The sequence below is a fragment of the Clavelina lepadiformis genome, chromosome 5, assembly GCF_947623445.1.
Source record: "Clavelina lepadiformis chromosome 5, kaClaLepa1.1, whole genome shotgun sequence".
NCBI lineage: Eukaryota > Metazoa > Chordata > Ascidiacea > Aplousobranchia > Clavelinidae > Clavelina > Clavelina lepadiformis.
Window position 1 is genome coordinate 19976334 of NC_135244.1, and position 27016 is coordinate 20003349.

Below are 27016 nucleotides of genomic sequence, written 5' to 3' on the forward strand. Positions count from 1 at the left end.
TTTTGATAAAATGTTTATACCTGCTTTTGTGGCTTTTATTGCAACCATTTGGTATGCAAAGTCTAACTCAACCGAAAGAGATTTAAACACTAGAATATGCTCCAAGAGAATAAAAGAAACAAAAATGACGTCATGCGCAAAAGCGAAGTTTCTACTTATGTGTTTAAATCTCTTTGCTCAACCCTACCAAAGTTAAAATAAAAAAGGTTTGCTTTACAAGAAAAAGTGTTTACCAGTAGTTTTGCGCTCTGGGAATTTTGTTTCTTTTGGGGTGGGCTGGGAAGTTGTTTGCATACTTTTAGGCCTAGGCAATAGGCATTAGCCAACGCGAAAAAGTAACATTATTGACTGAATGATGAACTTGTATAGCTTTTGTTAGCCGTTTGCCTGTGATCGATACTCATGTTGGTGGTACTGTTGTAATGTCTGTAGGCAAGTTAAGTACAACACTTCCTCTTGTTCCGTAGCCAAAGTGCAGAGTTTGACATAGGCTATAGCGTATCGAACTAACCTAGTCAAGTGCGTAGGATTCAAAACAATGTGAAATAAGAACTTTGCAACTTATTTTCAAGTTGTTTTTTTTCGCTTAAAAGAATTCATGTGCAACTCACCTGAATGAAATGTTTACAATTCAATGACCAGAACGTTGTAATTTCCATTGTTAAGTGTACGTCATTGAAAAAATCTTGCCATCCAGACAATAACTCGGAAAGGGTTTATTACATACAGTTTTTTATGAAATACTATGTTTAGAGTATAGTGTCCAAATCTGTGTTCAAGTGTTTAAGGTATTTACAGTGTTTACTTCATGAAAAAAATTCGTTCAATTAGCATAGCTATTTGGAATGGAAAACACAATGGAAGAAAATGTGCAAACTCTTCTGGGTAAGAAAAATAATTCTATTGTACATTTGTTTAAACTACATCGCAAGCATTAAATCAATTTATGTACCATAATCTTCAACACGCGACAAATAATTTTACATGGTTCTGCTACAAGATTAGCGATAAATACCCTTTTATTTTAGCGCATGTCCCTAGGCATCTTGGCTCTGTCAAAATGGGTGCCCCCTCGAAAAAGTTGGATGCTCACTTCTGGCAATGTTAAACAAGTGTGCAAATTATTATAATTTATTAACAAAGCATAGCAACAATACACACAAAGGATCAATCATCTGGTCACGATTGCCAGAGTCATTTTCCCTAAAAAAGTGGTTCTTAATAACAAGCCATGGCTCACTGGTGGGCCAGAGTTTTCATATTTGTTACCAGACTATGTCTCTATTTCTTGAAATCTAAGTCTGTTCCTTATTTCAGATGTTATATTTCAGAATTTTAGTCTTATTGTAGCAGTTAAGCTGAGGTGGGCCCTGGGCTAAAAAGTAAGGGTTAGTAAATTAACTAGTAAGACATCCCATTATAATTAACAATTCCATGACCCATTTCAGCTGAACTTTGAGATGTGGGCTAGTAAGTATTCTACAGAGCAAAAGTGGGCCATGACTATAAAAAGGTTAACAACCCATGTCCTAAAAGCAATGCTTAATACAATGTTTTCATGCTGTGCGCACAGCATGGTATGGCCCAGAATAAGCTTTTTACAATGGCCTTATCCAGGCATGGTTTGCATGGGAACCAATTATATGATGAAGTGCAAATCATTGAAAACACAATTGGTGCCCAGTGGACATCTATTCCTCTCAATTTGGATGCCATGGTGTTAAGACATCCATTAAAGTTGGACCCTTGATAAACAATTAAAATTATTCCCTTGGTTAAAACCTTCTGTATTCAAGAGCAAAGCACTATAGCGAAATTCTGCCTCTGCTGCATTCAGTGTATATAGTATATATATACTTACTGTGTAGCCATATTAAAAGTATGCTTAAAGTCTATGAATTAGGCTTACTTAATCCCTTGAACCACTTTGTTGTCATATTTGTAGAATATATTGCGGATATGTGTAGGATATAATTATATTTCTTTAACACAAAACTGCTGAATGTTAATTCATTCTTTATTTTATAAATTTGTATATATTATCTGTTAAAAATGTAGAGAGTGCATATTATTTTCACTTTTCCTTCACATATTTTTAAAAGTTGTCTTTATAGCGATGGGATTTTTTGACCGGGACAATGTACAACGAGCCTTAGAACTTGGCAAAAACGATTTAAATGAAGCTGTTTCGTATTTAACTTGTGAAATGCCTATGTCATCATGTGATAGCACAAATGACGTGAACATGGATGAACAGAAAGATGAAGGGTAAGATTTCATAGAAACTTTCATGTTTTAGTGTTTGATATATATGCATATTCTTGACAGATGATTTAGCTTTGCATTTGTAAGCAATTCTTTTCAATAGTAATCAGGAAGGTTCCATACTTTCAGACATCATTAACAGCAGTTGCATGCACTAAACTGTGATTTAAGTTTATGTTCATGCTTTATACAGACATTTTATTTTTCAGTCCAGTCTTATACCCCGCCCCACCCCCTTCATATGAAGCAGCCATCACAAACAGTGATGAAGTTCGTGCGGATGAAGGTAGCAATTATCTGTGACTTAAACTTGGCTGTGTAGTGGCATGAGGCATGGGGCTGACTTCTGGTGTTTTGCCTTTAGGTCAGATGGAATTTCCATATGAGCATTTAGTTGAATTGGAGGGTCGGGTGTTCACAGAAAGTTGGTCAATTCCTTTCCGAAAAGATGAATCATTGGCAAAATGCTTAATTGCTGCAACAAAACTCTTCAATGAAGGTGCTTGTTGGTAGAGTTTGACAAGAATTTCCAAGGCAACATATTATATGCTTTATTTGTATCAACTTACACCATTGTTAAGTAGTGTACGGATACGATATATGCTAGGCAATCATTATCATCAACGGTTGCCTTGTCTGGAGAAACAGACATTGGCTATCATGGCTTTCCACTGGGTGAACTTAACCAAAAGAAGGTTTTGTTGTTGTATTATTTGATGATTTTCAAATGTCCAGGACTTAAGACTGTCTGTGAAAATTTTTTCTGTCGTCTTGTTCTTATTTTAACACCGACTCATCTGCTTGTTTTCTCTGTTCAAGATAGTCTCAATGCTTTTCTGATCAACCAAATCTTGGCTGCTTTTAGTTTCCATTCAATGTTTTTGCTTTGTGTCCAGCATCATCCATGTAAAAGCACTGACCAGGCATATGCCTTCAAGACTCTGGTTTTACTTGTCAATGATATGTTTGTATTCAAAAATGTTGGTCACATTTTTGGGAATGAATCTTTGTTCATTGGCTATGTATGCAATAATAGTACTGGAAGTTCGTTCCATGATATGCATCTCAATAAGCAACTTTTAGCGATATTTTTATCATGTAGACTACGTTGGCAAGTGGGCAAAACATGGTTGATGTTTATCAGAAATAAAATCTATTTTCCGACATAAAATGGGTGTCATGATTTAGAACCTAGCAAAACAGATATCATATTCCTTTAGCACTACCATACAACTTTTCGTTGTCTTATGAAGTTTATCCATAACATGGAATTGTCTATTCTGTCTATGTTATGACTTGCACTTGTTTTAGATGCAATATTAGCGTGATAATATTGAGCGACTTAAACTTAAGTCGGCATGGATGCCATCGAAACTGTTATCCTCCTTTCCTTGATTTATGTGTGATGTTTTGGAGATTTTGTTTATTTTTAACCGTTCATTGCTGCATTCAAACAAGGCGATTAGTTATTCCATTTAAAAAGTCGTGATGCTGCAGTCTCTTGCATGTACAGTAACCTGTAATTTTGAGACTTTAGTGCGATTTTCTAAGAATACATTTTTGTGTTTTAAAAGAAATTTTATGTATATGTTTCTGCAGCTTTTTTGTTTGCGATGTGATAGATGCTGTTGCTTTGTGTTGTACTGTTCTTGTTTTGTCATTTACACATGTTTGCTTCATGTATTTTATTCTTCAGTAGACAAATGACTATTCAGTATAATTTCTTGCAGGGTTGCCCAATGCCGATGAAAACTGCAACAGATTTTTAGACAAATGTATGCCCGAATGTTTCAACAAACTATTAACGTCAAGCGCTGTACAACGGTATGATATCTATATTAAAAGAATGGAAGCTTATGCAGATGCAGTTCATTACGAATTGCCATGTCATGACAGAAATATTAATTTGAACAGATGGCCAGCTGATGTACAAGACGGTATATACGATATGTTAGTCTTGTTCATCGATCTCATCGTCACACGCCTGAAATATGACCCACTGCCACTGTCCATGCTGAACCTACTTGGAATGGTATATACCGTATATCTATGATTATTAGTGCTTAATAATTCACACCATGTAAAATTCCGCAGTCAGTGCGGCCTGAAAGAAAATGGAGTGTGTGTTGAACGTTGCTGAACTACTTTGTTCTCTCTGAGCTTTAGCTTGCATTGAATGTACTGTGGATGTTAACAAAACAACAAAGAGACAGTGTTAATAGCTTTTTTAAGCATATCATGTGCATCTGCTTTTTATTTCAGGCTTTTGATCCCAGCTGTGCTTGGAATTCGAAAAACAAGTTTCGTACCTGGCCACAATCCCTGTGGGTCAGCAAGCTGGGTGGGTTAGACAAGTGCTTTGCCCGGCCACCAGATGACGAAAAGCGCACAATACGTTTCATGGAACAGCGTGGTTGGATGGTTTCTCTTATAAACATATTTTGTGAAAAGGTAAATATGTATAGGTTACTTTCATCACTTCAAAAACTGATTTATCGGACCACAAGTTTGTAATTAGGCTGCTATACGTGCGTAAGTGAAAAATTTAGTATTTACTAGTTTGCTTGTCTTTCTGGTTTGGTGTTAAAATGTGTTGTTTTTTTTAGGAAAAAGTAAATATTCTTTTAGTTTCAGCGCTTATTCTTTTTTTTTAAACTGATATGTAAGGAATTATTGAAAATGTCAAAGTTGTATCTTGTGATTAGTTATGATTGCTAACATTTGCTATTTTTTACCATTTAGGGCGGCTTGTCTGAAATCGAAGCTGTTTTGGAACGTAGTACATCACTCGATGCATCACAATACGCAGCATTGTTGCAACCGTTTTCAGTTTGTGTTGATTGGTTAAACTGTGACCGAGTGCAATCATCAATTGCCCCTGTTATTGAACGTGCTGTAACTTATGTTAGGGAATTATCAGAAAACGATTTTAAATTAAAGGTAAGCTAAAAGTAGATAGCCTATATACAGTACTCATATTGTTACAATACTAAGGCAAGAGTGAATATTATCCAATGTAATACACCATTCAAGCCCAAGTCAGCAATAAATCTGTGTGTGCAAATATCACCTGGTAACTTGATTATGAAACAATAATTTTAGAAACTCTTGTGTTCTTTAGAAACTCAGTTCACTTAGTGAGCTTCTGAATGCAATGAAGGGGGTGTGTAGGGTCATGTGGTCGGACGACGTATCATTTGTTGATGACCTTCGCCTTGAAGTGACCTTAAGAATGATGAAGTGTCCACATTTTAACGCCAAAATGAACGCACTTAAAGAAGTTGAGCTTACTTTCATACACTTGAATATGATGTAATTTTATGACTAGGTGTGTGATTGTAGGCTGATTGTCATCATAGCATGCACATCATTAACGTGCATTTATGGTAGCGTCAGCATTTAATCTTAAACGCCATTACGGCAGCAATTTTTGTAACTATTCTCGGTTTAGGTCGTAAAGCTGATTGAAGAAAGCGAATCTTACCTGATGAAAGATAGCGCCATAGACAAGGAGAAAATCCTTGAGTGGCTTGTCGAAAACACTGTGCTTAGCATCTCGTTAGATGGTCATATTGACCAATCTCAGTACTGTGACAAGATTAAGAAAGTGGTTGAGTTTATTGGGGATAAGTTAAATTCAGATGAGCTTGCCCAGCTCTGGAAACTACAGGTAGGAAAAAATTGATTTATTGATTACTTTGAATCCCTTAGGTTTCTCTGCACATCAGATTCGATTATATGATGTATATTGATTGTGATATAATTCCTGGTGGTAAAAGATTTTTAACCTATTGGTCCTTAAGGTATTTTTCTTCACGTTATAACTCATAAGCCCTGGAGTTAAATTTAAGCAACGTGCATCATTTAATAACTGTTTTTCATTGGTGTTGACAATGAGTTAAGATTACTCCTCGAATACACTTGATTGAAATCACCAATTTATTCCTAATACGCCCTTTTCAAACTTTTGTAGAACAACGCCAGTCTGTCTGTTTCGGAAAACATTCAGTCAATCATCTCAGGAGCTGCTCCTCAGTTTAATGAGCAGCAGCTCGATCTTCTTTTCAGTCTCATCCACAAGTCGTGGTCCAGTGAAGATGAACGAGCACGTCGCCAGCTAGTTTCCTTCATCGGAAAGATTGGTCATAATGCCAAACTCGGAAAAGACATGGAAAAAGTATGTGATTTGATATCACTCAATCTTATTGATTCAGTTTATTGTAAGCTGTATATTTCCTGACTTTATGTGCATTAAATACAAAATTATCACCTAGCGCAAGTTTTGGGTTACTAAAAAATTAATGTTGCTAAATTTTCAAACTTCAAAGAACGACTTCATTATGAAAGTTTGTATGTACATGTTGATTAATTATTTAACTTTTTGCAGTTTTTTGACAATAATACTAATAAAATAGCCCACTGTAAGGAATGATATAGAAGCAACATATGTATATAATCGTTGTTTTAAAGGGAAAAGGTAATTATTTTCATTTTATCTGAAAGCCAAATGCGAGCATGGATATCAATAGCTGGAAAAAAGTACTGATTATTTCTCTTATCATTGATGATTCAGGTTCTCAACTTATTATGGGATCTTGCTCACCATCCAAAACTATCGCCAACTTTAGTTGACATGCTTCTGTCTGAACACAATGCCATCCTGGGAGAGTCCTACCTCATCAAGGATGCTGTGAAGAAAAGCTTTATCATGAAATGTATAGAAGATATACGCAAGGTGCATCAACATGTTATGTTTAATTCTCATGTGTCATCTGTGATTAACACTCCTGTAGTGTTATTGGGAAATCAGGCTGGGCTGTAATTGACTAGGTTTTCTAACTATGTGGTTGTATCGTCAAGTGCTTAGAGTCTTATGGACAGAACATGCTTCAAATGGCAGCAAACTATAGGAAAAAGTCGGCTAATGAAGCTTATTGAAAATATTTAAAGTATTTTTCTGTCTTGTTCAATTGGCAAGGGCCGCTTGAAAAATCTTGTGCTTACTGAAAAAGTATAGAATGTTGCTCTGCAAACAGCAACAAGCGTTTATTGAATTTTAGTCTGATTATCTGGGATCTGATTAAGTAATACATATGTCAAAACTGAGACATCACATTACCTCCGTGTTCGAACTGGCATGACTTATCAGACTAATAGAAAAAGAAACACAGTTGATGCATTATTTCCTAATTTAGCAACTCATAAGAGTTTTCTATTTTACTTTGGTAGGATCAGTGGATAGTTCCTTCATTGAAACAATTGTGTGAAATCTCCAAAACCATCGTCAAATCGCACAACAAGTTAATCAAATCCGAACGTGGATTTCTGCACGAACTTAACAAAACCAATGAAATTGTGAAACTTGTAGCCGCCAGCTTGACACGTTGTCATCAGATGGCAGCAACGAGTGCCAAGACACAAGAAACAGAATTATCCGCTAATATGCTCGTTTCAGACAGATACAAGCATTCAGATGTAAGTGTATTCAATTCTATCAATAAAACTCCTGTGAAATTACCTTGTACCATTCTATCTGTAGAATTATGCTAAAACTCGAAATATATTTCCAGTATATGTGGCATCATCTCAGCCTTCTCAAATTTCTTCTCAAAGAAGGCGATCTTTATTTGTCCTGGAATCGTGCGAAAGATATATGGGACACCCTCATTGCCAACAGGTGAACTAACAGATTTCCGTCTAAAAAAATAGAACTGTGATCAAAATGCAAATGTCTCATCAAGGTTTCTACATTTTTCTTAATTTGTTATGATCAGACACAAAACACTTTCTATTTCAATACTGTTTTTGCAAAGTCATACGGAGACAAAAAATTCAAAGATTTTATAATTTTTAGAGAGGCTTGTTGTGAGGATAGAGAAGCCTGCTGTGACTGGTTCATTTGTATACTAAGCGACTTGGAAAACGAGGCAGTGAAATTGATATTCAGGTTTTTTTATATTTCACAATTATTTTCAATATTAGTTGACAACATAATGCTTAACAGTAACTGTTGCTGCATTGATGATTTGTCACTATTTACATAGCGCCGGGGACTCAAACTAACACTTGTTGTAACTTTAATAGGGATCGACTCTTGAGATGTGATATTAATCAGATGAGTCCATGCTTGTTTAATTGTTTCATCGCATTCCTGGAAAGTGCAAACGTTCTTGAGCAGAAAATAAAGAGACCTCATGGCAGTGTGGTATGTAAAAATGTCTGAAGTGTGCTCTGCAAATAGCGTTGGTCACATCTAGGTACTGCTAGCAAACATCTTTCACGTAAGCGTGCCACCTGAATTGTTATTTATCTTTAGCATAGCTGCTATCGAATTCATAATTAAGTAACTGAAAAGCCAACTAAACTTGAGGCAGAAGCAATCAACCAAGATAGACCAAACAACTCTACTTATCACACGTCGATGTGATTTAGATCGTCGATAAACTTGAACTTGTTGGAATTGATGTTTTGTGGAGGATTTGCCTGGAGTGTCGGTGTTTGGATGTTGCCAACAAAGCAATCTCTTCGTTAGTTCGCTACGCCTACACCGACGTCTCTTACAAGCTGAAAAAGGACGTCGTTACTTTGCATTCGAAATTTCTCAATGAATGCTACAAGAGGCTCAACGTGTGTAATGTAAACTGGAAATTTATAGTTTCTGTAACCTAGTGTGTTGTGTGATAAGATTGCTATTTATAATGGCGCTACAATGAAAGCTTGTTTGTTCAACTTCTCTTTAACTCAAAATGATAATGGTGAATTGCCTATTAAAATGCCTGTACACAACTGATAACAAAGATTGTCATACCATACCAACTAATGCTAACTTGGTGCCCTGTAACTCCTAGTTTTAGTGAGTTGTTTGCTATACCCAGGGTGTTATAGGACCTATTCAGTATCTCAAAACTAATCGACAAAATCATTTTCTGTCATCTCATTGCCATGGTCCATGGTGGTTAAATTTTTCAAGGACACATTTAGTTTTCAATCAGTTAGTTGGTGTATCGTGTTGTTAAGAGGTTTAAAAAGCAATTCCTTTTTTGACTTTCAATCAAACCTGTTAAAAAGATCACAAAGTGAAAATGATTAATTGCTGATCTCTATTATTATCAACCAGTTTTGTTTCTGTGGACCTTACCCGAAATTTTTACTAATTTCGGACAACACCAAATTAGTTAATCGCCCCTTTCAAGTTCAAGTTAACAAGTTGTGATTGTTTAACCGCAAATAACTTCAGTTATGCAATTGTAAGAGTCATTTCTTAGCGGATTGCTAACTAACCGTTGCCGAGCTAACTTATACTTTTATACTTCATTTTTTTCTAGTCTTGTCAGAATGGTGATAATGTTGGCACCATAGCCAAGGCGGTCAACATTGCAACCAAGACTCTTGCTGCTAATATATTACCAGACTCAGCAGTTGCATCCAGCCCGGGAAAGTAAGCTGTTAATCATTATTTGCTTAATATTGCTATTTAGTATTTCAATGTCTATTGCTGTTATTTGTTGTGATTGTGGTAGGTGTTGCATGCTACTAAATTTTCCTAACTCTGCTGTCTCAGGAAGGGTTTTATGGAACTTTTCATTTTTTCCATTTTTAATGTCTCAAATTTATGCTTGACTTTGTGCATAGTATAAGTTATTGAAAACGTCTGTAGCTTTTCATATATTTTAACTTGTTGGGAAATTATAGTGAATCGAAGTTAGGGGAAGCTTTAAGTTGGTTTCTTTTTTGTAACTTTGTATAGACTAACTTTGTTCTGGTTTTGTCATAAGAGTGTATTTTGTTTTCGATTAATACTAATTATGTCAAACCTTACAAGTTTAACGTCATGAATTTAATTTATCAATTTACAGAGTTAACAAATACCTCACCATTGAACGGCTGCTTAAAATTGTCCATCAGTACATTTCGGATATTGAGTACTCCCACACTGACACCCGCTTTATCCTACCTCATGGCGAGTTTTTTCGCGGGATGCTGATTATTCTCAAAGTGAACTACGAGTCGAACCTGCAAGAGTTTAAAATCTGTACCCATGGCAATGACACTGTGAGAAGTCTACGTCATCGAATCGCTGAGGAAATCGACGCCTCGACTGATCACGTTCAAATCATCATCAACGAGCGTGTAATTCCCTTCGCAAACGACCGACTTCTGCTTCACGAATGTGGCTTCAGTGAAAATCAAGTAAATTCTGTTAAGGACATCCTTGAAATTCATGTTATATTGTATTTAAACTTTCACAATGTAATATTTCACTCAGCATGATGTGACATTGGAACCAGAATTATAAATAATGGTACAATGTATTTATCATTTACTATTATTGCAACATGTTTAATGCAACATAGTTATAGTCAGGCTTACTGCCAATTAAATTCCAACAAGTTTAATACTTGTTACAGTAATTTATTTGTCCCAAAGTGTTAACCAAATTGGTTCTGAAAATGTTTAATGTTTTAATGTATATTTTGTTCATTAAATTTAGACTTTACTTCCCATGTGTTTACAGCTTGTCTATGTGAAGACAATATCAACAGTGTCTGCGATGCAGATTGACGAAGACCCACCTTCAAAAAACGCCCTTATGGAAATGGTAAGGCAATGCAGAGTGAATTACCATGACCCTAGGCATTGAGATAGGCGCCTCCACTTATTCATTTATTTAAGTTATCTTGTATATTTACAGTGTTTTTATTGTAATCATGAAGAATCAATTTTTTAGGAGCAGAAACTTCCATCGGTTGTACTGTCCAACCTTGGGAACAGGGTCTATGATGTCTTGTTTCAACTGACTGATTTGGACCAGCCACAAATCACAAATTACGTCCGAAAATTGCTCCTACTTCTGCCGACAGACCCTCGAATTCGTAGAAGCATAGAGTGCACCGATATAGGTGAATTAAAAAATGCTAATTATGGATTGAAAATAATAAATAAAATCTAAACGCACTGCAATTAGCAATTACCAACACGCTCACACGTCAATGTTTATCCAACTTAATGTCAAACAGGAGCGAATGCCACTGTGGAGGATGATTCTTCTTCGTCACCAAGATCAGAGAGGATGGATGGTGTGCCGATCAATGGAGGAAACAAGAGAAAAGAAAGGTAGATTTCCTTAAAGCTTTGGCATGTCCGGTATTGCATATTTCCCCAGAAAGCAGAGGTAACGATTTTAGATGGACCTTTCAAAGAATATAAACCATATAAAAAAAACAAATGAACGTTTTCCATCTTCTATAAGCTGAAAAATATGTTTGTAGATCGTTTGAAACTATTTTTCGTGTGTCATCTCCTGGGATGAACTTGTTTCGACTTCGTTACAACCTCGAAGTCCTCAGTGGCCTTTTGATGCCGGTATCCAATGAACAACAAGTATGCAGTATATTTAAGGGAAATTAGTCCATTACTTTGCTAACCCACAAGATATTTTCACTGGTTGTATTAGGAAAGCCTCTGGTACCGTAGCTATACACTTCATTTAATATTTCAAGCTGGAAGTGAGGAGGATTTTTCAAAGCATACTAAAATTAAGTCAATAGTCTCACATCATTTACTAACTAATAACAGTCTAATAGGAAGCGCAATTAACCACAATTAACAAAAATTATCTTGTCACATGCGTCATTTCTTTTCTGCAGCAAGCATCCATGGAGGACTCGGACTCTTTTATGAGGATGTTCATGCAGAATGGAGGACTGCAAACTGTGCTCAACATTCTGCAGCACGAGATCGTGAGCGAATCCATTGAGCAGATTGGTGACGCAAACACGAGGACTGGTTGTTATGCTATTGTACTTAGCATTGCAAGGTAAAATTGACAAATATAGTCAGAAGAAATATGTAATATTAGTTATAATAATAACTAACAAGGATTTTCTTAGGCTGTTGGTTGATTCCGAGTTGACAAAGAGTTTATCCCAGATGCTAATGTTGTATTTTATAGAGCTGTTGTCGTCACGAATATTTTTACTAAATTTTTTATTTAATATTTCATTTGACTATTATTTTTTTACCAATTTTGTTATTATTATCATTTTATTATTTTATTTAGTATTGATAATTATTTGATTTCAGTTTAGTTTTTCTGTACAGATTGGTGACATTTCAGTTATTGTTGTGTCCTAGATTTCTTCTTTGTGTTGCATCATCTTCTGAGAATATTTCACAGCACGACAGTAACTATAGCAACAACCGCTTCAGCGTAGGTTCTGAAGCAGCAGTATCACCAATGAAACGGTAACTAGGACGTATAGTGTCAACATTATATCCAATCTTGCCATTTCAGTATCTTAAATTTCAAGTAATAAGTGAAACCATTCACATAGTGATCCATAGTAATACATTTCTAGTCTGCAGTATTTGTAACATCACATTTTCTTGTACATCTCAAGTGGCGATCCATTTCGTGTTGGTTCATTCGACGCATCGGCGACTCCTACGAAGCGAAATCGCAAAAGTATCTCCGGCAGTCCGGTTGTGATCTCATGCGAACTTCCTCATGCTGCGAGGTCCGCTGTCCAGGTATTATTGCTTGTCTAGGCATCGATTCAAGTTTACTGAAATCGAACATTGAAACACAAACATAATAATGCGCATCCATTTTCATTAAATGTTGATGACGGTACTTACAGACAAACGCCGCTAAAGACATCATATTGTTTTGATAACAGTTTATGCGTAGGTAATGAACAGTGACGATTTCACTTCGCTTATCTTCACGCTGGTGCGTGTGGCATGGTTTGCGTCAGCTGGCAAACTGGACCAAATCACATCCAACCAGGATCTCACCGTGGAAGGGACAGCATTTCTTAAGTGGGTTTAAATTTTGAGCAGCAAGTGAAGAAACCTTCACCATTAACCACACAAAAACCGAATTCTGGTCCATGTTGTCAAAGTTTTTATGTCGTCAATTCTAGTAGCTGGATTTTCCTTTAAAGCTTTGTGTGTGGCTCAACTAACCTTGATCGTGTATGTTACTATGTAAGCCCAAGATGAAATTAACCTAATGTTTTTCTCCAATCTTGCCAGAGGCCGACGCTGCAGTCGGGAATCAGTGACATCAACTGCTATGAGTCCTTTTCGGCACGCCAGCACCAGCAGCATGTCTAGTACTGGCAGCGTTGAAATGATGGAGCCGTCGTATGTTGTAAACCAGGATACATTTACTAATCAAAACGCAGATCTGCTGATTGCCCGACAGACTTTGGAGCTTTTGGTATTGTGCCTCAAACTCCGTCCATCTCATCTAGGTGGGTTATTCATAAATTGTATCGCTAATACTTTGAAATCCTGTAATTTACAGCCATTGTTAGTATGAAAATTTTGACTGATCGTTTAATATTGCTGGCTGTTAAATTTTTTCGTCAATTTTCTTAGAGTGTTTCTTCGAATTGTCTTGTATTGGAGAATTCATCATCGATATTTTAACACGCCCCAGTGATATTGACTTGCGGGACTGTGCCGTTGAACAATTTTATGGATTATCCAACATTTCATCTGCCATGAGCAAGTCACCAAGACAACAACTACTGCAGGTAAATTATCTTTTTAGTATGAAATGATTCGATGAAATTAAATATGTTCGACTCAGTTAATCAGAGACCAGTGAAAAATCCATAAAACTAAAGTTAATGTGCTTAGTTGATGCAAAAAAGATGCAAAAAGTTGTAACAATAACCTGTTTTTTGAGCCAAACAAATTTTTACACGAAACCAATATTTTGTTCTTGACAGATTTTGGTCAAAGCTCGAGTTCCCTTTTGGCATCAGACAACATTGTTAAGGTCGAAAGCTCAGTCCTTGGTCCGTAACTGTCTCCAATATTTTACGCTCCGGTGCAAATTACTCAAAGATGTGATCAGAGAAAATCAACAGGTATACTTGTTTGCCATAGCAATGCACACTCCAGTACAAGGAGTGTGCATTTTTGCTGATTAACCTTTTTGGATAGGTAATGCAGCGGGATTATTTTATCAATGTGGTATTAATAGCATCTTAGAAAAATGTTGAGTTAACGTTTTGGAGGTGCTAGTTATGCAATGACGTCGTAATTCTATAACTTACTCTCGTTTCCTCATCTAGAAACACTGCGGAGTAGATGAAGTGCAAAGTCTCAACGATGAACTGTCATGGCTGAGCGATTTTGAAATTCCCACATCCACGCATTATGCTGAGTCATCTGCTGCTCGTTCCCTTGACAACCGTCTTCTGACAGGTCATCTACAACTCATCAAGATTCTTGTCTCATCTCCAAAGGTCAACAAAAAAGAAATAGGTGCGTCGAACAGAATTTTGAACTTGTGCAAATTGAATGATAATAGTTTAATATCTTTTGCAATAACTGTTGTGATGTATCGTGTGTTGCCTTCTTACGCTATTTCTTGCACCTACCACTATGAAGCCATTGTGCGATTATGTGCGTTACAACTGCCTCGTTTCTATTTGATTTTTAAGGATGTAATTGTAACGAAATTGAATTAATTATTTGTAAATTTTATAACTCTCTAATTTATTTTGTAGTATTTAAAGTGAATTGGCAAGAAATTATTTTCTATTTTTAATTGCTGAACTCATCCCAGGATTGCAACTAATTGGCCGATTGCTTTCGGAGTTCCTCTTCCCGGCCTCCAAGCTGATACTGGATGGTGCTGTCCAATCTCACAGCCAGCAATCTATCGCTAACTTTCAACCCAAGTAAGATGATAATTAGTTCTTGCCTATCTCTTTAAATATTGCTAAAGATTTTCACACAGACTTGTTATGATATGTTACACGTTCATGTCATCACATCAGGATTTTTTTTATTCTGCAATCGTTTCATTATCGTAAAAGTGAAACACTCTTAAAGGTTTCATCCCTCGCCAGCTTATTACCATATACTATTCACTCATGTTATGATCGATCATGTCAGGAGTGTTTCATCGTGCAATCGCTTTGTTTTTCGAAGGTGCAGTTCAGAAGATTCACGACGAGCTGCTTTCGAAGTTCTCATTGAGCTGTGCAAGGAATGCACAGAGAATCTCAGTCAGGTTTCAACCCAGCTAATCTCGATGCACCACTACCACGATCAATCTCGAGCAAAAGTAACTCTTCAACTATTCCACTAACTCTGTTTCCAGGCTAAAATGAGTCTTAAATCTTCTATCATGACAAGTGTCCCCACACAAAAACAAACGTGATTCTCCAGCTGTATTTACTCTTAGGCTTATTGCAGCTAGGAATTTCTATAGGTTGAAGAATTTGAGACATATTTACGGGTTCTTTTGTTGAATGGGTACAACTATTAATTCGTTTGATTTCAAATCTAGGAGTTTGATTTTGCCCCGCTTGTCGTTGAACGACCAGAGCATGGGTTTGTCGGCCTCAAGAATGGTGGGGCCACCTGCTACATGAACAGTGTCCTCCAGCAATTCTTCATGATTTCTGATATTACCCAGGTTTGTATTTTTCACCAAATAACGGCTTTGAAGACCCCGGTATATGGATAATTCTCATATTTTTAAATAGTAATATGGTTTTATTTTTGTAGAAATGCGATTGTGATAATCATTATGATGTGATAATCATCACCTAGCTGTGGTATAGAAATAATTTGTAACTGAATAGTAAATAAACTACAATAATACTAAACTTCATAGGCAGTTAAAATTTTAATGTCCGATACGGTTTGTCGACATAAATAAAAATCTTTTTTATTAACAGGCGGTCCTTTCCACCGACATTGAGAGTGAAACTGCACAGGAAGAAACAATATTTTATCAATTGCAGAAAGTCTTCGCTCATCTACATCACTCGAGGTTGCAATATCACGAACCCACCACATTCTGGAAAACATTTAAACTGTGGGGCAAGGGAGTAAATATTCGCGAGCAACAAGATGCTTTCGAATTTCTCACAAACTTGACCGATCAGATTGATGAATATTTGAAAGTAAGCTGGAACCGATCACATTTGTTCTCGTAGCTAGAGCACACTTATCAACTTTTCTTCAGTGTCCACTTTATATGCTCCACCACGTGAAATTCTGTCATTTATATTTACGTGACAAAGCCATGTAAGCAATAGGCCTATTAGTGTGTTTCTTTCAAAGCTTATTGTTTATGTCACAGTCAAAAGAACACAGAGGAATTTTCGGAGAAGTCTTTCGTGGCTTGTTCTCAGATCAGAAAATTTGTGAAGGCTGTCCGCATAGGTATGGCTTTGATTGTGCTATTATGTCAGAAACGTTGTGCAATTTAAAGGCTTTTATGCTTCTTTTAAAAACCTTCAGACTATTGGGTTTTATGTGAGTATTTATAAAGTTTTTTTCACTTTTTTTTATTTGATGTTTTAAAAGTTTTATTTACAAAGCATTTCGAAGGTAGCATTTCTTGTGTTTGTGCAGCACATTCAAGAAAACTGTCACGATAATTCATTTTTTTCATGATCTTAACCAGATACGAACGAGAAGAACCATATTTTGCTCTGAATCTTCCCGTCAAATCTGGCAGTTTGGAAGATTCTCTTCGCCAGTTTGTTGCCGGTGAAAAGTTGGAGGGTGATAACGCTTACCTGTGTGAGAAATGTAACGAAAAGGTACTCAGTGTTGCTTTTATGGTAAATGAGATTGTTATGTAGGTTGTATGGTATCATTTTAATTAGTCATTGGATTTGGTTGTTACAAAGCATAATTGCTGTAGCTGATAAGCTGATAACAAGCTGATAAGCTGATAACCTTATTTATGACACTTACATACTGGGCCATTATCTTTTACTCCTTGAATGAAAAGGTTTTCTCTTAAATCAATTGTTGAACCTCAAGTTTTTTGACGAACATGGCTTGCACGTTAAGTTTGTCAGAGTAAATTTCCTACTCAAGATAGTAGCAATTTAATACTATGTTTCGAAGTGTACTGATCAAGTTATGTTAATATAAAAAGGTATACAAGTAAAAAAGTGCAGAACTGCATAATAACATGTTCACAATCCCCAGCCATTAATTTTAACATTTATTAACTTAGAACTCAACTGCTAGGTTATTGTGCTGTGGCCAGTGGGTGCACAGTCTCACTAACAAAGCGTCTCATGTTCTCAAATGTTTCCAGCGAACAGTTTTGAAGAGGACTTGCATTAAGACTCTTCCTCCAGTACTCACCATCCAGCTGAAGAGATTCGGATACGACTGGGAGGCAGGCCGCTCGTTGAAGTTCGACCACTACTTCCGCTTTCCTCATGAAGTGGACATGCAACCGTACCTGTACGATGCTTCTCCCGCTCATAGAAGTAAGATCCTCATGGTTTTGTTTTTTGTGGTTGTTTTACCTTCATGTTACTTATATTAGACAAGATTTCATTTTTGATTGTTAATTCGATTTTAAGTGGAAGTCGATTTGTCACGTCGATTTTGTCACGTGTGTGTTAAGAGTACAGGAGGCCTATAATAAACAGTATAACCCTGCACAGCTGATGAAGTGGACTGTAGCTGATGATAGCTTCTGCTAATATAGAATGTGCTTTAAGAGGTGCCACCAAGTCTGTCGTGTTTCGCGGAAATGCCCATAGCCTCAACGTTATTGTCAAACTTATCAACATCTATTATCACACACCCAATTGTAAGACAAATCATGTTATTTATTGTGTTATTTTTCTATATCTTCTAAACAGCACGGCATAGGACCAGTGAACAACAGCTCTACAGGCTGGTTGGAATCGTGATCCATAGCGGGCAGGCACAGGCTGGTCATTACTACTCGTTAATCAAGGACAGGAGGTAAACGTGACTACCCATACTGTACATGGGCCGTTCGACAGTATCGCATGTGAACTTCCACCTTAACCGATTTCACTTGAACTCGGCATTAGGGGTAACCCGACCAGCAATCCACATCACGGGAGGTGGTTCAAGTTTAATGACACCAATGTGGAGGAATTTGAGATGACCGAGCAATCCTTGGAGGAAGAATGTTTTGGCGGGACATTCACGAGCAAAGTTTATGAAAGAGGTAGAGGAACGTGCAAAGCGCGTCATCCTTTAAAGCGGATTATTGGTTTTAAATATGCCGCTAAATGTGATTGCGTTTGAAGACACAATCGATGCGAAGTGATGTTTTCATTTTTTGTGGAAGTTTTTGTTTACTTTTTTGTCACAATGACGATGATGAAATTTGTTTCGTATAACGATGACTTATCAGGTGTTTTATTTCATTTAAAATTTTAAATGTTTTTTTTACATATTTTTTTACCATTTTTGAAATAAATAACAACGAACTAATTGCAGGCATCCCTTATGACGAAGAGAGGCTGAGGTATTGGAACGCTTATCTTTTGTTCTACGAGAAAGTCCCAGAAATCCAGCCCAACAGAAAGGGTCGTGTTTCGTTCATGAAGCAAACCCAAATCATCAATTCTGGATTTTCTTCCCCGGAGATATCTCCTCCCAACAGCCCCCGACATGCAAACGACATCAGACTCTCTCAGCTCACCAACCTGATCAGGTATTCTTTGTTGAAAAACTTAGTTTTTTTGAGAATTTAGAGTAACTTTCCTTTGATATATCTGCGTACTGTATATGTGGTAGCATTCATTTACTGTATCGTGTACAATATACATATGAGTAATTTCGTATTAGTGTCATTATAATAACTTCAGTGTTATTTCAATGACTTTAAATTTTAACTGTTAAAGTTAGAGCGTTAACTTTAATTCTAACTGTAAATAATAGATGAGCATGGATATAAAGTCAAAAAACTTTAGTTTCATATTTTCCAAAAATTACCTGCAAAAAAACAAGTTGACCACGTCACCCTAATTAATTCAGCCATTCGGTGACGTCATAATGTTGTCACAGGAAAGGAGAGCAACACGGCATATTCACTTCCCAGATCCCTGCGTCCATCATGCAGCTTGTGGGAGAAGAAAATCTTCAGTTCATGAGGAATAGAGGCATCTATTCCAGATCTTACTTCAATTTCATAAAGAGTCTTGTCAGAGTCAACCTAGTGAGTTAATATGACACTTTTGATAATTACTTGTCAGATATGGATGCATTGATAAGAAAGTTGACTGATACTGATTAATTGGCTGTTGTTTATTGTTCCAACCGCAATGACTTGATAGAAAAGTGCTTTTATGATTGTTATAGAATACTGTGAGATATCTGGTAAATGTATTTATGTAGCGCCGAGTATAAACAAGATGGTTGAATGAGAGCATTTGAAATCATAATGGATAGATTTTACTCGAAAGCATGTTGTGTAACTTCATACCTCGCTTGTTTGCAGTTTGTTGTAAGAATCTACATTTTGTGAAAATTTTGTCAATGGCCAATTAATCGGTGCAACCGTAGTATTAGTTTCAGTAGCAATTAAAAAGGTTGCCTAACAGCGTCACTTTAACTGAATATATAGACAGACTGTAACGGTGCTACTCTTAGTAAATTGCATAAGCAAATCTTTGTGATAAAAATTTATTCAAAGTTTTAAAGCCATTTATTACCTCACAATCGCAGCACTGTGCCGGAAGTTACCCCGCGATCGCTGTCACGTCACTTCAATTGGCGACGATGTTCCTTTTCCGAACTTACTTCCGCACAAAACGTTCGATGCTGACGGAATGTGATGAGTGGCAAGCTATCGTCGTGGCGCTGTTTGCCGTCAGTTCACCCGCGTGAGTAGCCATGGCGCTTTCTTGGTGCCAAGGATGGACGATACTGACCACTGAGCGATTGCCTTTGTCGATCGCGCCGGTCATCTTTCATTTATGTGGTGGTTACTTTAGCGACGTGGCTCCACGAGTCACGATTTACATCCAATACCAACCTTACATTGCGTTAAACTTTGAGTTATTGTGTTGATTGATTGTTTGCTTGAAACGGTGTCTCCTTGATGGTCTGGAAACTTTTCAAAACATTGCACTGTTTTGGATTATTTTTCATTTTTTTAGATTAACAAAAACACCAGCGTGTAGCAGTCCACCTTAAAAGCTTAAATCATTGTGTTATTACGCAGGTGCGTCTGGTTCATCTCTCGGTTGCAATCCCCCACCGGAATGGCAAACGTAGTCTCGTTCTTACTGGAGTGCCCGAACGAACTGGTCCGAAATTGCTTCACGAAAATGCTCGGGAAAGCTCTTCGGTGCATGGTCACCCCCTCCATCACAAAGGTAATTGTGATGCAACAAACTATTCACCACACCTTTGTTATTGCCGGTGTGATGTTGGAAAGCTGGTCCTGCTTGTCTCCGGATGGGTTCGACTTAAGATTTTTCCCATGCGTTATCGTTGCGGTTGCTGAAATCACCTCATAACCGGTGTTGCGACCTGCCTAAACCTACCAAAAATACAGGTTTCACTGTCCACTCAAACAGTGACTAGTGGTAATTGCGTTACAGTTTCATAGTGATTTCCCCGGAAAGCGTAAATTTCGCTTTTCGTGCTCGGGTCGGTGTTAATATTAGACATGCATGGGGGATGTTTCACAGTATCTACAAATCAATGGCTTAATAATCTTACCTCACAACGATACTAAACACCAGCCAGTAAAAGACAAACCCACACTCCAGAATATGACGATCCTGTTTATTTTCCTCCAGGAGCAGCGGGCCGGTGTCCTGGATCCGATGATCTCATCCCTCTTGTCTCTCCTCGACAGAGAAGTCCCGGAGCGAGTGAGGAGGAGCAACCAGTTCTTCACTCTCTCCGCCGAGTTCACAGCAACAGTAAGTGCGCTTTTATGACGTCAGAATGAGATTGTGACGTTGAGTAAAAGTAATGTTGTAGCTGCTGTATATTGTAGTGTTAATAAAGTAGTGCTTTTTACTAATACTACAATTGAAAAAGTTGTTAATTACACCAGAATGTCGTTTTCAGATCGTGCTATGCTATGCAGCGTCTTTTAATGCAGAAACGCAAATGGCTTCTGTCCATCAGTCCGTGAATATGCAGCTCATTAATCGCTTAGCCACAAGGCATGCACTCACGTGCAATATACCTCGCAAATAATCGTACTAACCGAATACCACTAGATGCGAGTGACGGTGGACGCTGAACGTGGTATTGTGTATGCAGTTAGTGTTGTCGTCTGACAGTGTATTTGGAGTAGCATTTTTCAGAATCGGAAAATAATACAACATCTAAAATACGTTTTTGTCTTACTGAAATACAACTCGAAATTAACCCTTCCTAAGAAAAGAAAGATTTATATCAAAGAGCACAATTAACTGAATGAACTGGTGAAAGTCACGATATTGTCTCTAAGTCGGTGATTCTCGACCTTTCTCTGACCTTTACCCACTTTTCAAATAATTTTTATCCATGGCTCCAATCCATATTCCTTGGCAACAGTGGCTGTCAGTAGCCCTTATTTTATATATTAGCCTGCTTTAAATTAACACCAGCAGTACTTACATCACAGTTGAAATCGTTTCGTAAAGATGACGTAACAATGCTATAGGATTCCTCCAAATCAGTGGGAGAAATAAGGCTTCGTGAGATAAGGTTATTTGTGAAATTTTTTCATGTGTACCTATTCTCAGTTTATGGCGCCCTAAATATTCATGGCCTCATAATCTTTGAGTAAAAAACAGCAGGTTTTTTTCCAATGTAAACGGTACCGGTACCACAGTGGCGTATTCCTTAGAAAAGCAGTGAGAGATCGCTCTCGAAACAACAGCTGGTTGTGACATCATAAGTTCCCTTGTTATGTCGTGGACATCTGTCTCAATTTTTGAAAGGCAGCTTGGACTTTTAAAACCCTGTTTACATAATAATCATCAAATTCTGTTATCTGAACTGAAGTAATGCCACTACACGTTTTAAGTGCTTTCAAATATTCTGGGAAGAACAATGACAAATGGCAACATTGGTGTTGATCATGACCGAAAATGAAATAAAAACGAAGTGATCGCGATATCTGACAAAAAGGGAAAAACCCTTCTGTACCTCCACTGCGGTACCATAGCCGATGTGTGTCTGCATAATACTATTAATCTAATGATTCATTCGATGCCTTGTGGTCAATTTTCTAGCCGGTTTCGGTCAAATCTAATCTAAATTCAGCATACAGCCCAGCTGTAGCCTGGCCTACAGTGGCAGTACTGTTCGATGTAGGCCAGCACTAATATCCGTATCCTTAATGATTACTGTCATTACCTGGTCCTGACGTCATACATTTCGCAGACAACTGATATAAATCACTTGATATATTGCTTTATCTTAATTAGTCGTTTCTGGCAGTTTATTTATGCATAACCGTTCATACGAAACAATACTCAGCAAAACATTCAGCACTTGGATCCATACTTAATTATCTCCGCCTTATCTCCCATTTTCACCGGTGGTACTCGTCTAAGCTCTGAAATTTCGGCGATACGCCACAACTAAAAGTACACTTAGAAAAATATATGATTTATTTGAATGGAATATTTGTACTAGCTTTAATTAAAAGCACAATAGCTGTGCGTTTGGCTCAATGTTAGAAAATGCGACTTGCGACAATGCTACTATCTAGCTTGCTAACATTTTGGGCAGGCCTAGTTCACATCATCTACCAGCTTACTCTGCCAGTAAAAGAGAAAGTTTTGCCCACAGGGGAAATGCAGATTGTGCAAAAAACAATTTTCCTAAAGTTATTATTGAAAGTTGTACTGCTTTCCGCCTTATCAATCGCTCTGTTTTGCACCAAAAGAGGTAAAGCAGTGCTTCCCGACCTTTTTGCTACATTTGCTCTTTGCCTATAATGAAATATTTCATCCCCCCGCCGTATAACTAAAAACGCATAGAATACGTCAGTGGTTCTCAACCTTTCATGATTCGTGGCCCCTATACAGTGACCCTCAAAATCCGTGGCCCTCTGCTCATCAATAAAAAATGTAGATTGTTGATTGCCAAAAACTTTTTACTTCACTACGGCGTGCGCAATAGCTTTCGCGCCGCTAATTTTGCACAGAAAGCACAAAAACGTGAATGACTGTGTCCTGCTTCACATCGGCTTCCCCTACTACCACAGTATAGCGCTCGGCATCTGCTTGTAGTCCCCAGGAAACGCGCCCTTGGCCCCCGGTTTAGAAACCTTGGAATACACTATAATTTTACCATAATGGGCTTTTTGAGGTTTTCTGCCTTCATTTTACAATCTTTACACGATGATGTCCCAAGATTATGAAATCAATACGTCGGTTGACAATAACCAATAGTCATTACATTGATGCGACGACAATGAAATTGTTGGACAGCAAGGTTAATGTGTGCGTAAGCCCTTAATCGAACAAATTAAAAACAAAAGAATAAATGAAATACTAGACGCAAATAAAAAGTGGAAATTCCTCACCGAAACACTGAGTTTAAAAAAGTCTTTATCAGAAAGTATGTTCACTTTTCAGATTACACTGTGGCGCAACTAGCGTTATCATACACACACACACACACACACCGATTGCGGAGTAGAGCACTGATTTAAGACAGGCCATTATTGTCTGACACTTTGATTTGTGACGTGACAATGTTTGCCGCGTATGTAACAACGAACGTCAATGTATATTAGACGATAATTGTCCTACCACTGAGAATGTTTTCGAAACTCTTTCACCAGTTTATTCACTTCGTGTTTTCGTACACTTGTATGAAAACCTTGTTTTTGCGTCGACTCCGCCACCTTGAAAATGAGGGAGAAATGCTAAAATGTTTAACTTATTAAACCAACGAAAGTTTGTCAGTAGGTGATTTAACGGACAGAACATTTTTCAATAACAGCTAATCTACTAGTTAAGCAATAATTACCAAAACTGCGTTGCAAGGAGTCTTAAATTATGACGTGGTTGGCGGCATTTGTAGTGTCACAATGTGACATACAAGTGTGTGACAACCAGTATATTGTTTAATTTTCGCCATTAACTGTGCGTTCAACGTTACGACGTTCTGCGTTAGTTAGGCTTGGCGTTACTTGCGGTTAGTGCATTTTAAATGATAAAGGTAGATTGCTAGGCTACAGCTCAGTCGTGGCTCTTTGCTATAGCCTAGTCCGGTACCGATATTTTCATTCATTTTTTTAATTTTTTTATACTTTTGCTCTAGCCTAGTCCGGTATTTGCCAAACAAACAATAGCTTTGCGGGTAAAGGTGCTGTGATTTCTGGTATTTTTGTTCTGAACGTAAACATCATCTGCCATTTGTCACTCAAACCCATTAGCTTGCCTATTACGACCGTACATGAATCGAACATAAATCGTCACGCACGTTTATTTCACATTGCGACGTCAGAATCGCCGCCAGCCACGTCATAATACGTCATTGCGATACGTTTTTTCGAAAAAATTACCACTTGACAGCAAAATATGTTGAAATACTATCCGGTATGTTCACTGTGAACTCTCGTTAAGGTTAACTTGTCCTAGCAATAACGAATCACTTTATGATGACCATATGATGGGAAACAAAGGAAATATTTTGCAGCAGCTATCGCCACATCATAAACATGTTATCGTTGATTATTATGTAGGGTTAAAATTTGAACATCAAGTTTGCAAACTCCAAGTGTCACTATGTATAACCAGCCAACCAGCTCAGAATTTCTTGTCGAAATTTTTTATATCTAAAATCAATTTGGTGGTTTCAGAGGTCTCGCTGCTAACACTTTTGTCACTTTTGCAGCACTGTTTTGCAAATGAAAACTTGCTTAAAACCTTGGTTTTTGAACTATGGAAATAAATAAATATGCATTGTTATATTTTTTACCAAACGAACAAGTTACTTTATTTGTTAATAACTTTACAAAGTTATTTTTACAATGTTTCTTTCAAAGTTATTTCTAGTTATTTTACAAATTTATTTCAGTTTAAGAATTACACTTACAATTACTCTCTTACTCTGAAATTGAAATTTTCGGTGTAAACCAACCCATCATATTTTAAATCTCAAACATATATTTAGAATCTACAAAAAATACTTTTACCAAACCAATTCATAAATTACAAAATAAGATGGCAGTTTAGGAAGTGCAAACTCGCATTTAGGTACTACAGTATAATGTAACCAAAACTGGAACTTGCAAATCTAATATATCATTGGATGTTTTGAAGGAGCGTGGTTTTTATCTCAGTTATTTTTATTCTTCAGCTTATTCTCAATGGATTATTGGAGCCTCAAAGGTTATGTTTAAGTACCATTTTGTTTGCTACAGATCTGTTACGTCAGATAATATATCTGTAAATGGTATGATGGGATTTGTTTTGTTGGTTTTCACCAAAACAGTTTAAAACCTTCTTGTTTCGGCTGACTTACTATTTTTGTATTTTTTTCTAAAATTTTAATGCAATATTGTTAGGGTAATTTTGGTTTATTGAAAGAAATTTGGAAGACATTGAATGCCATAAAATTCAATACAGCAAACATCAAGAGTTAACTAATGACATATTACAAAGCAAAACCATGACCCACTGGTCTTCTTAAATTGGAAGTTGCAGGGCTGTCAAAAGTACAATGCATAAGTAGAATTTTTTCGTTGTGACCCTTAACAAACCTTGTTTAAAAGATAAATTGCTTCATTTATGACAAAGCGATCTTAAAAACCTAAATATTCAGTTTGAAGACTAATCAGTAATCACCATCTATGATGCTTATTGCGTACAAGGGCTGTATTATAGAGCTTGTAAGGGCCAACCTTAAAATATAAAAATTAATTGAAAATTTGCTGTGGCTTGCCGAGTCTCATGAAGCTTGAAGTACTACCTGCACCTAGAAAACTTCATGCACCTTATGCTAAGAATTATATAAAAAGACGTGATTGTGAGTCACCATGTATGCAAAATTTTGTCTACCTTGTTTTGATATTACCACCTCCTCTGAAAAGAGTCAATTTAAATGCAGTGATTGTTTCAAATCTGGACTACATTAACTGAAGCATGCCATTCCATCACGTATACATTACTAATCTATTACATCAGAGTTACAATCAACTACGTCTAGATTAAAATCGAACCTGGACCGAGTCTGAACCTTTTAACCGGTTTTGGTGGATATTTGAGAAACCAAAGTGAAACCAGAACCCAATATGCTAATTGTTCTGAACCCAAAATCAAATCTGAACATTTAATGGGGAAATACCTAAAGAAGAAAAATCTCCAACCAGATATTGAACACTTATCAAGTGTGGTAACTTCACCAAGAACATATTGAATTGTGTTTCTGGTTATTACCAGATTTATCTGCTTTTAAATGTCACTTGATTTGATTTCAGACCGCCGTTATACAATGTCCAATTTTTTTTTTTTCCTCAAGATAATGTCTTTTGCTGTTTAGTGTACCAAGTACTATTCTGTTTCCATTACAAAAGTTCTATTTTGTAAATTTTACAAACCAATACAATCTAGAAAAAATGGTTTAAAAGAAAAAAAGTTTCTTCTTATAATAACAAGTCAAATCTAACAACAAAGTTTTAGACTTTTTAGCTAAAATTAAAAAAAAAGCAAATCCCATCATAAAGTCAGGTATATTAATGAATTATCTGACACAATATCCCAGATCTGAACTGTTGCAAGTCAAATGGCAAATATCCTTCGAGGTTTCAGCAGTACATTGACGTTAAATCAAGCAATCAAGCTCCTTTAAGATATTCATTATAATGTCAGTTTATTTTGTATAAAATTGTTGTCTGAGACTGTAATACTTTATAATATAGTCGCTGTGCATTACATGGACAAATAGATCAGAAGAAATTTTACGCCAATTAAAAAAAAAATTAAATAAATAAATAGCTTAGTAAATAGGTTTTAAT

General features: G+C 36.8%; 2 protein-coding genes across 4 annotated transcripts in view; one reads left to right on the plus strand and one right to left on the minus strand.

The window, feature by feature from the left end:
- The window catches only part of LOC143459401 (UDP-galactose translocator-like), a 92615-nt gene that overhangs the window by 33368 nt on the left and 32231 nt on the right, over positions 1-27016 (minus strand). The gene's annotated exons all lie outside the window — the stretch shown is intronic.
- Positions 752-27016, plus strand: part of LOC143459245 (ubiquitin carboxyl-terminal hydrolase 24-like) — a 29821-nt gene continuing 3556 nt past the window's right edge. The window contains exons 1-46 of one of the 3 annotated variants that reach the window (XM_076956299.1): positions 752-885; positions 2115-2268; positions 2475-2551; positions 2630-2764; positions 3996-4089; positions 4180-4297; positions 4528-4716; positions 5008-5205; positions 5387-5545; positions 5717-5935; positions 6239-6442; positions 6839-7000; positions 7495-7740; positions 7836-7942; positions 8120-8212; positions 8350-8470; positions 8698-8901; positions 9591-9703; positions 10122-10455; positions 10781-10864; positions 10994-11165; positions 11283-11379; positions 11535-11646; positions 11913-12082; positions 12400-12510; positions 12666-12795; positions 12956-13086; positions 13303-13523; positions 13651-13808; positions 14007-14147; positions 14355-14547; positions 14852-14966; positions 15220-15355; positions 15581-15709; positions 15975-16202; positions 16382-16464; positions 16709-16847; positions 17357-17534; positions 17916-18021; positions 18114-18253; positions 18529-18745; positions 19099-19249; positions 19759-19916; positions 20258-20411; positions 20841-20966; positions 21118-21365. In XM_076956299.1, coding sequence (XP_076812414.1) covers positions 846-885; positions 2115-2268; positions 2475-2551; positions 2630-2764; positions 3996-4089; positions 4180-4297; positions 4528-4716; positions 5008-5205; positions 5387-5545; positions 5717-5935; positions 6239-6442; positions 6839-7000; positions 7495-7740; positions 7836-7942; positions 8120-8212; positions 8350-8470; positions 8698-8901; positions 9591-9703; positions 10122-10455; positions 10781-10864; positions 10994-11165; positions 11283-11379; positions 11535-11646; positions 11913-12082; positions 12400-12510; positions 12666-12795; positions 12956-13086; positions 13303-13523; positions 13651-13808; positions 14007-14147; positions 14355-14547; positions 14852-14966; positions 15220-15355; positions 15581-15709; positions 15975-16202; positions 16382-16464; positions 16709-16847; positions 17357-17534; positions 17916-18021; positions 18114-18253; positions 18529-18745; positions 19099-19249; positions 19759-19916; positions 20258-20411; positions 20841-20966; positions 21118-21249 — 6879 coding nt within the window. In that variant the 5' untranslated portion in view covers positions 752-845 and the 3' untranslated portion in view covers positions 21250-21365. Of the gene's footprint in view, positions 886-2114; positions 2269-2474; positions 2552-2629; positions 2765-3995; positions 4090-4179; positions 4298-4527; positions 4717-5007; positions 5206-5386; positions 5546-5716; positions 5936-6238; positions 6443-6838; positions 7001-7494; positions 7741-7835; positions 7943-8119; positions 8213-8349; positions 8471-8697; positions 8902-9590; positions 9704-10121; positions 10456-10780; positions 10865-10993; positions 11166-11282; positions 11380-11534; positions 11647-11912; positions 12083-12399; positions 12511-12665; positions 12796-12955; positions 13087-13302; positions 13524-13650; positions 13809-14006; positions 14148-14354; positions 14548-14851; positions 14967-15219; positions 15356-15580; positions 15710-15974; positions 16203-16381; positions 16465-16708; positions 16848-17356; positions 17535-17915; positions 18022-18113; positions 18254-18528; positions 18746-19098; positions 19250-19758; positions 19917-20257; positions 20412-20840; positions 20967-21117; positions 21366-27016 lie in introns of those variants that run through there. The other 2 variants (XM_076956297.1, XM_076956298.1) reach the window with 2 other exon arrangements.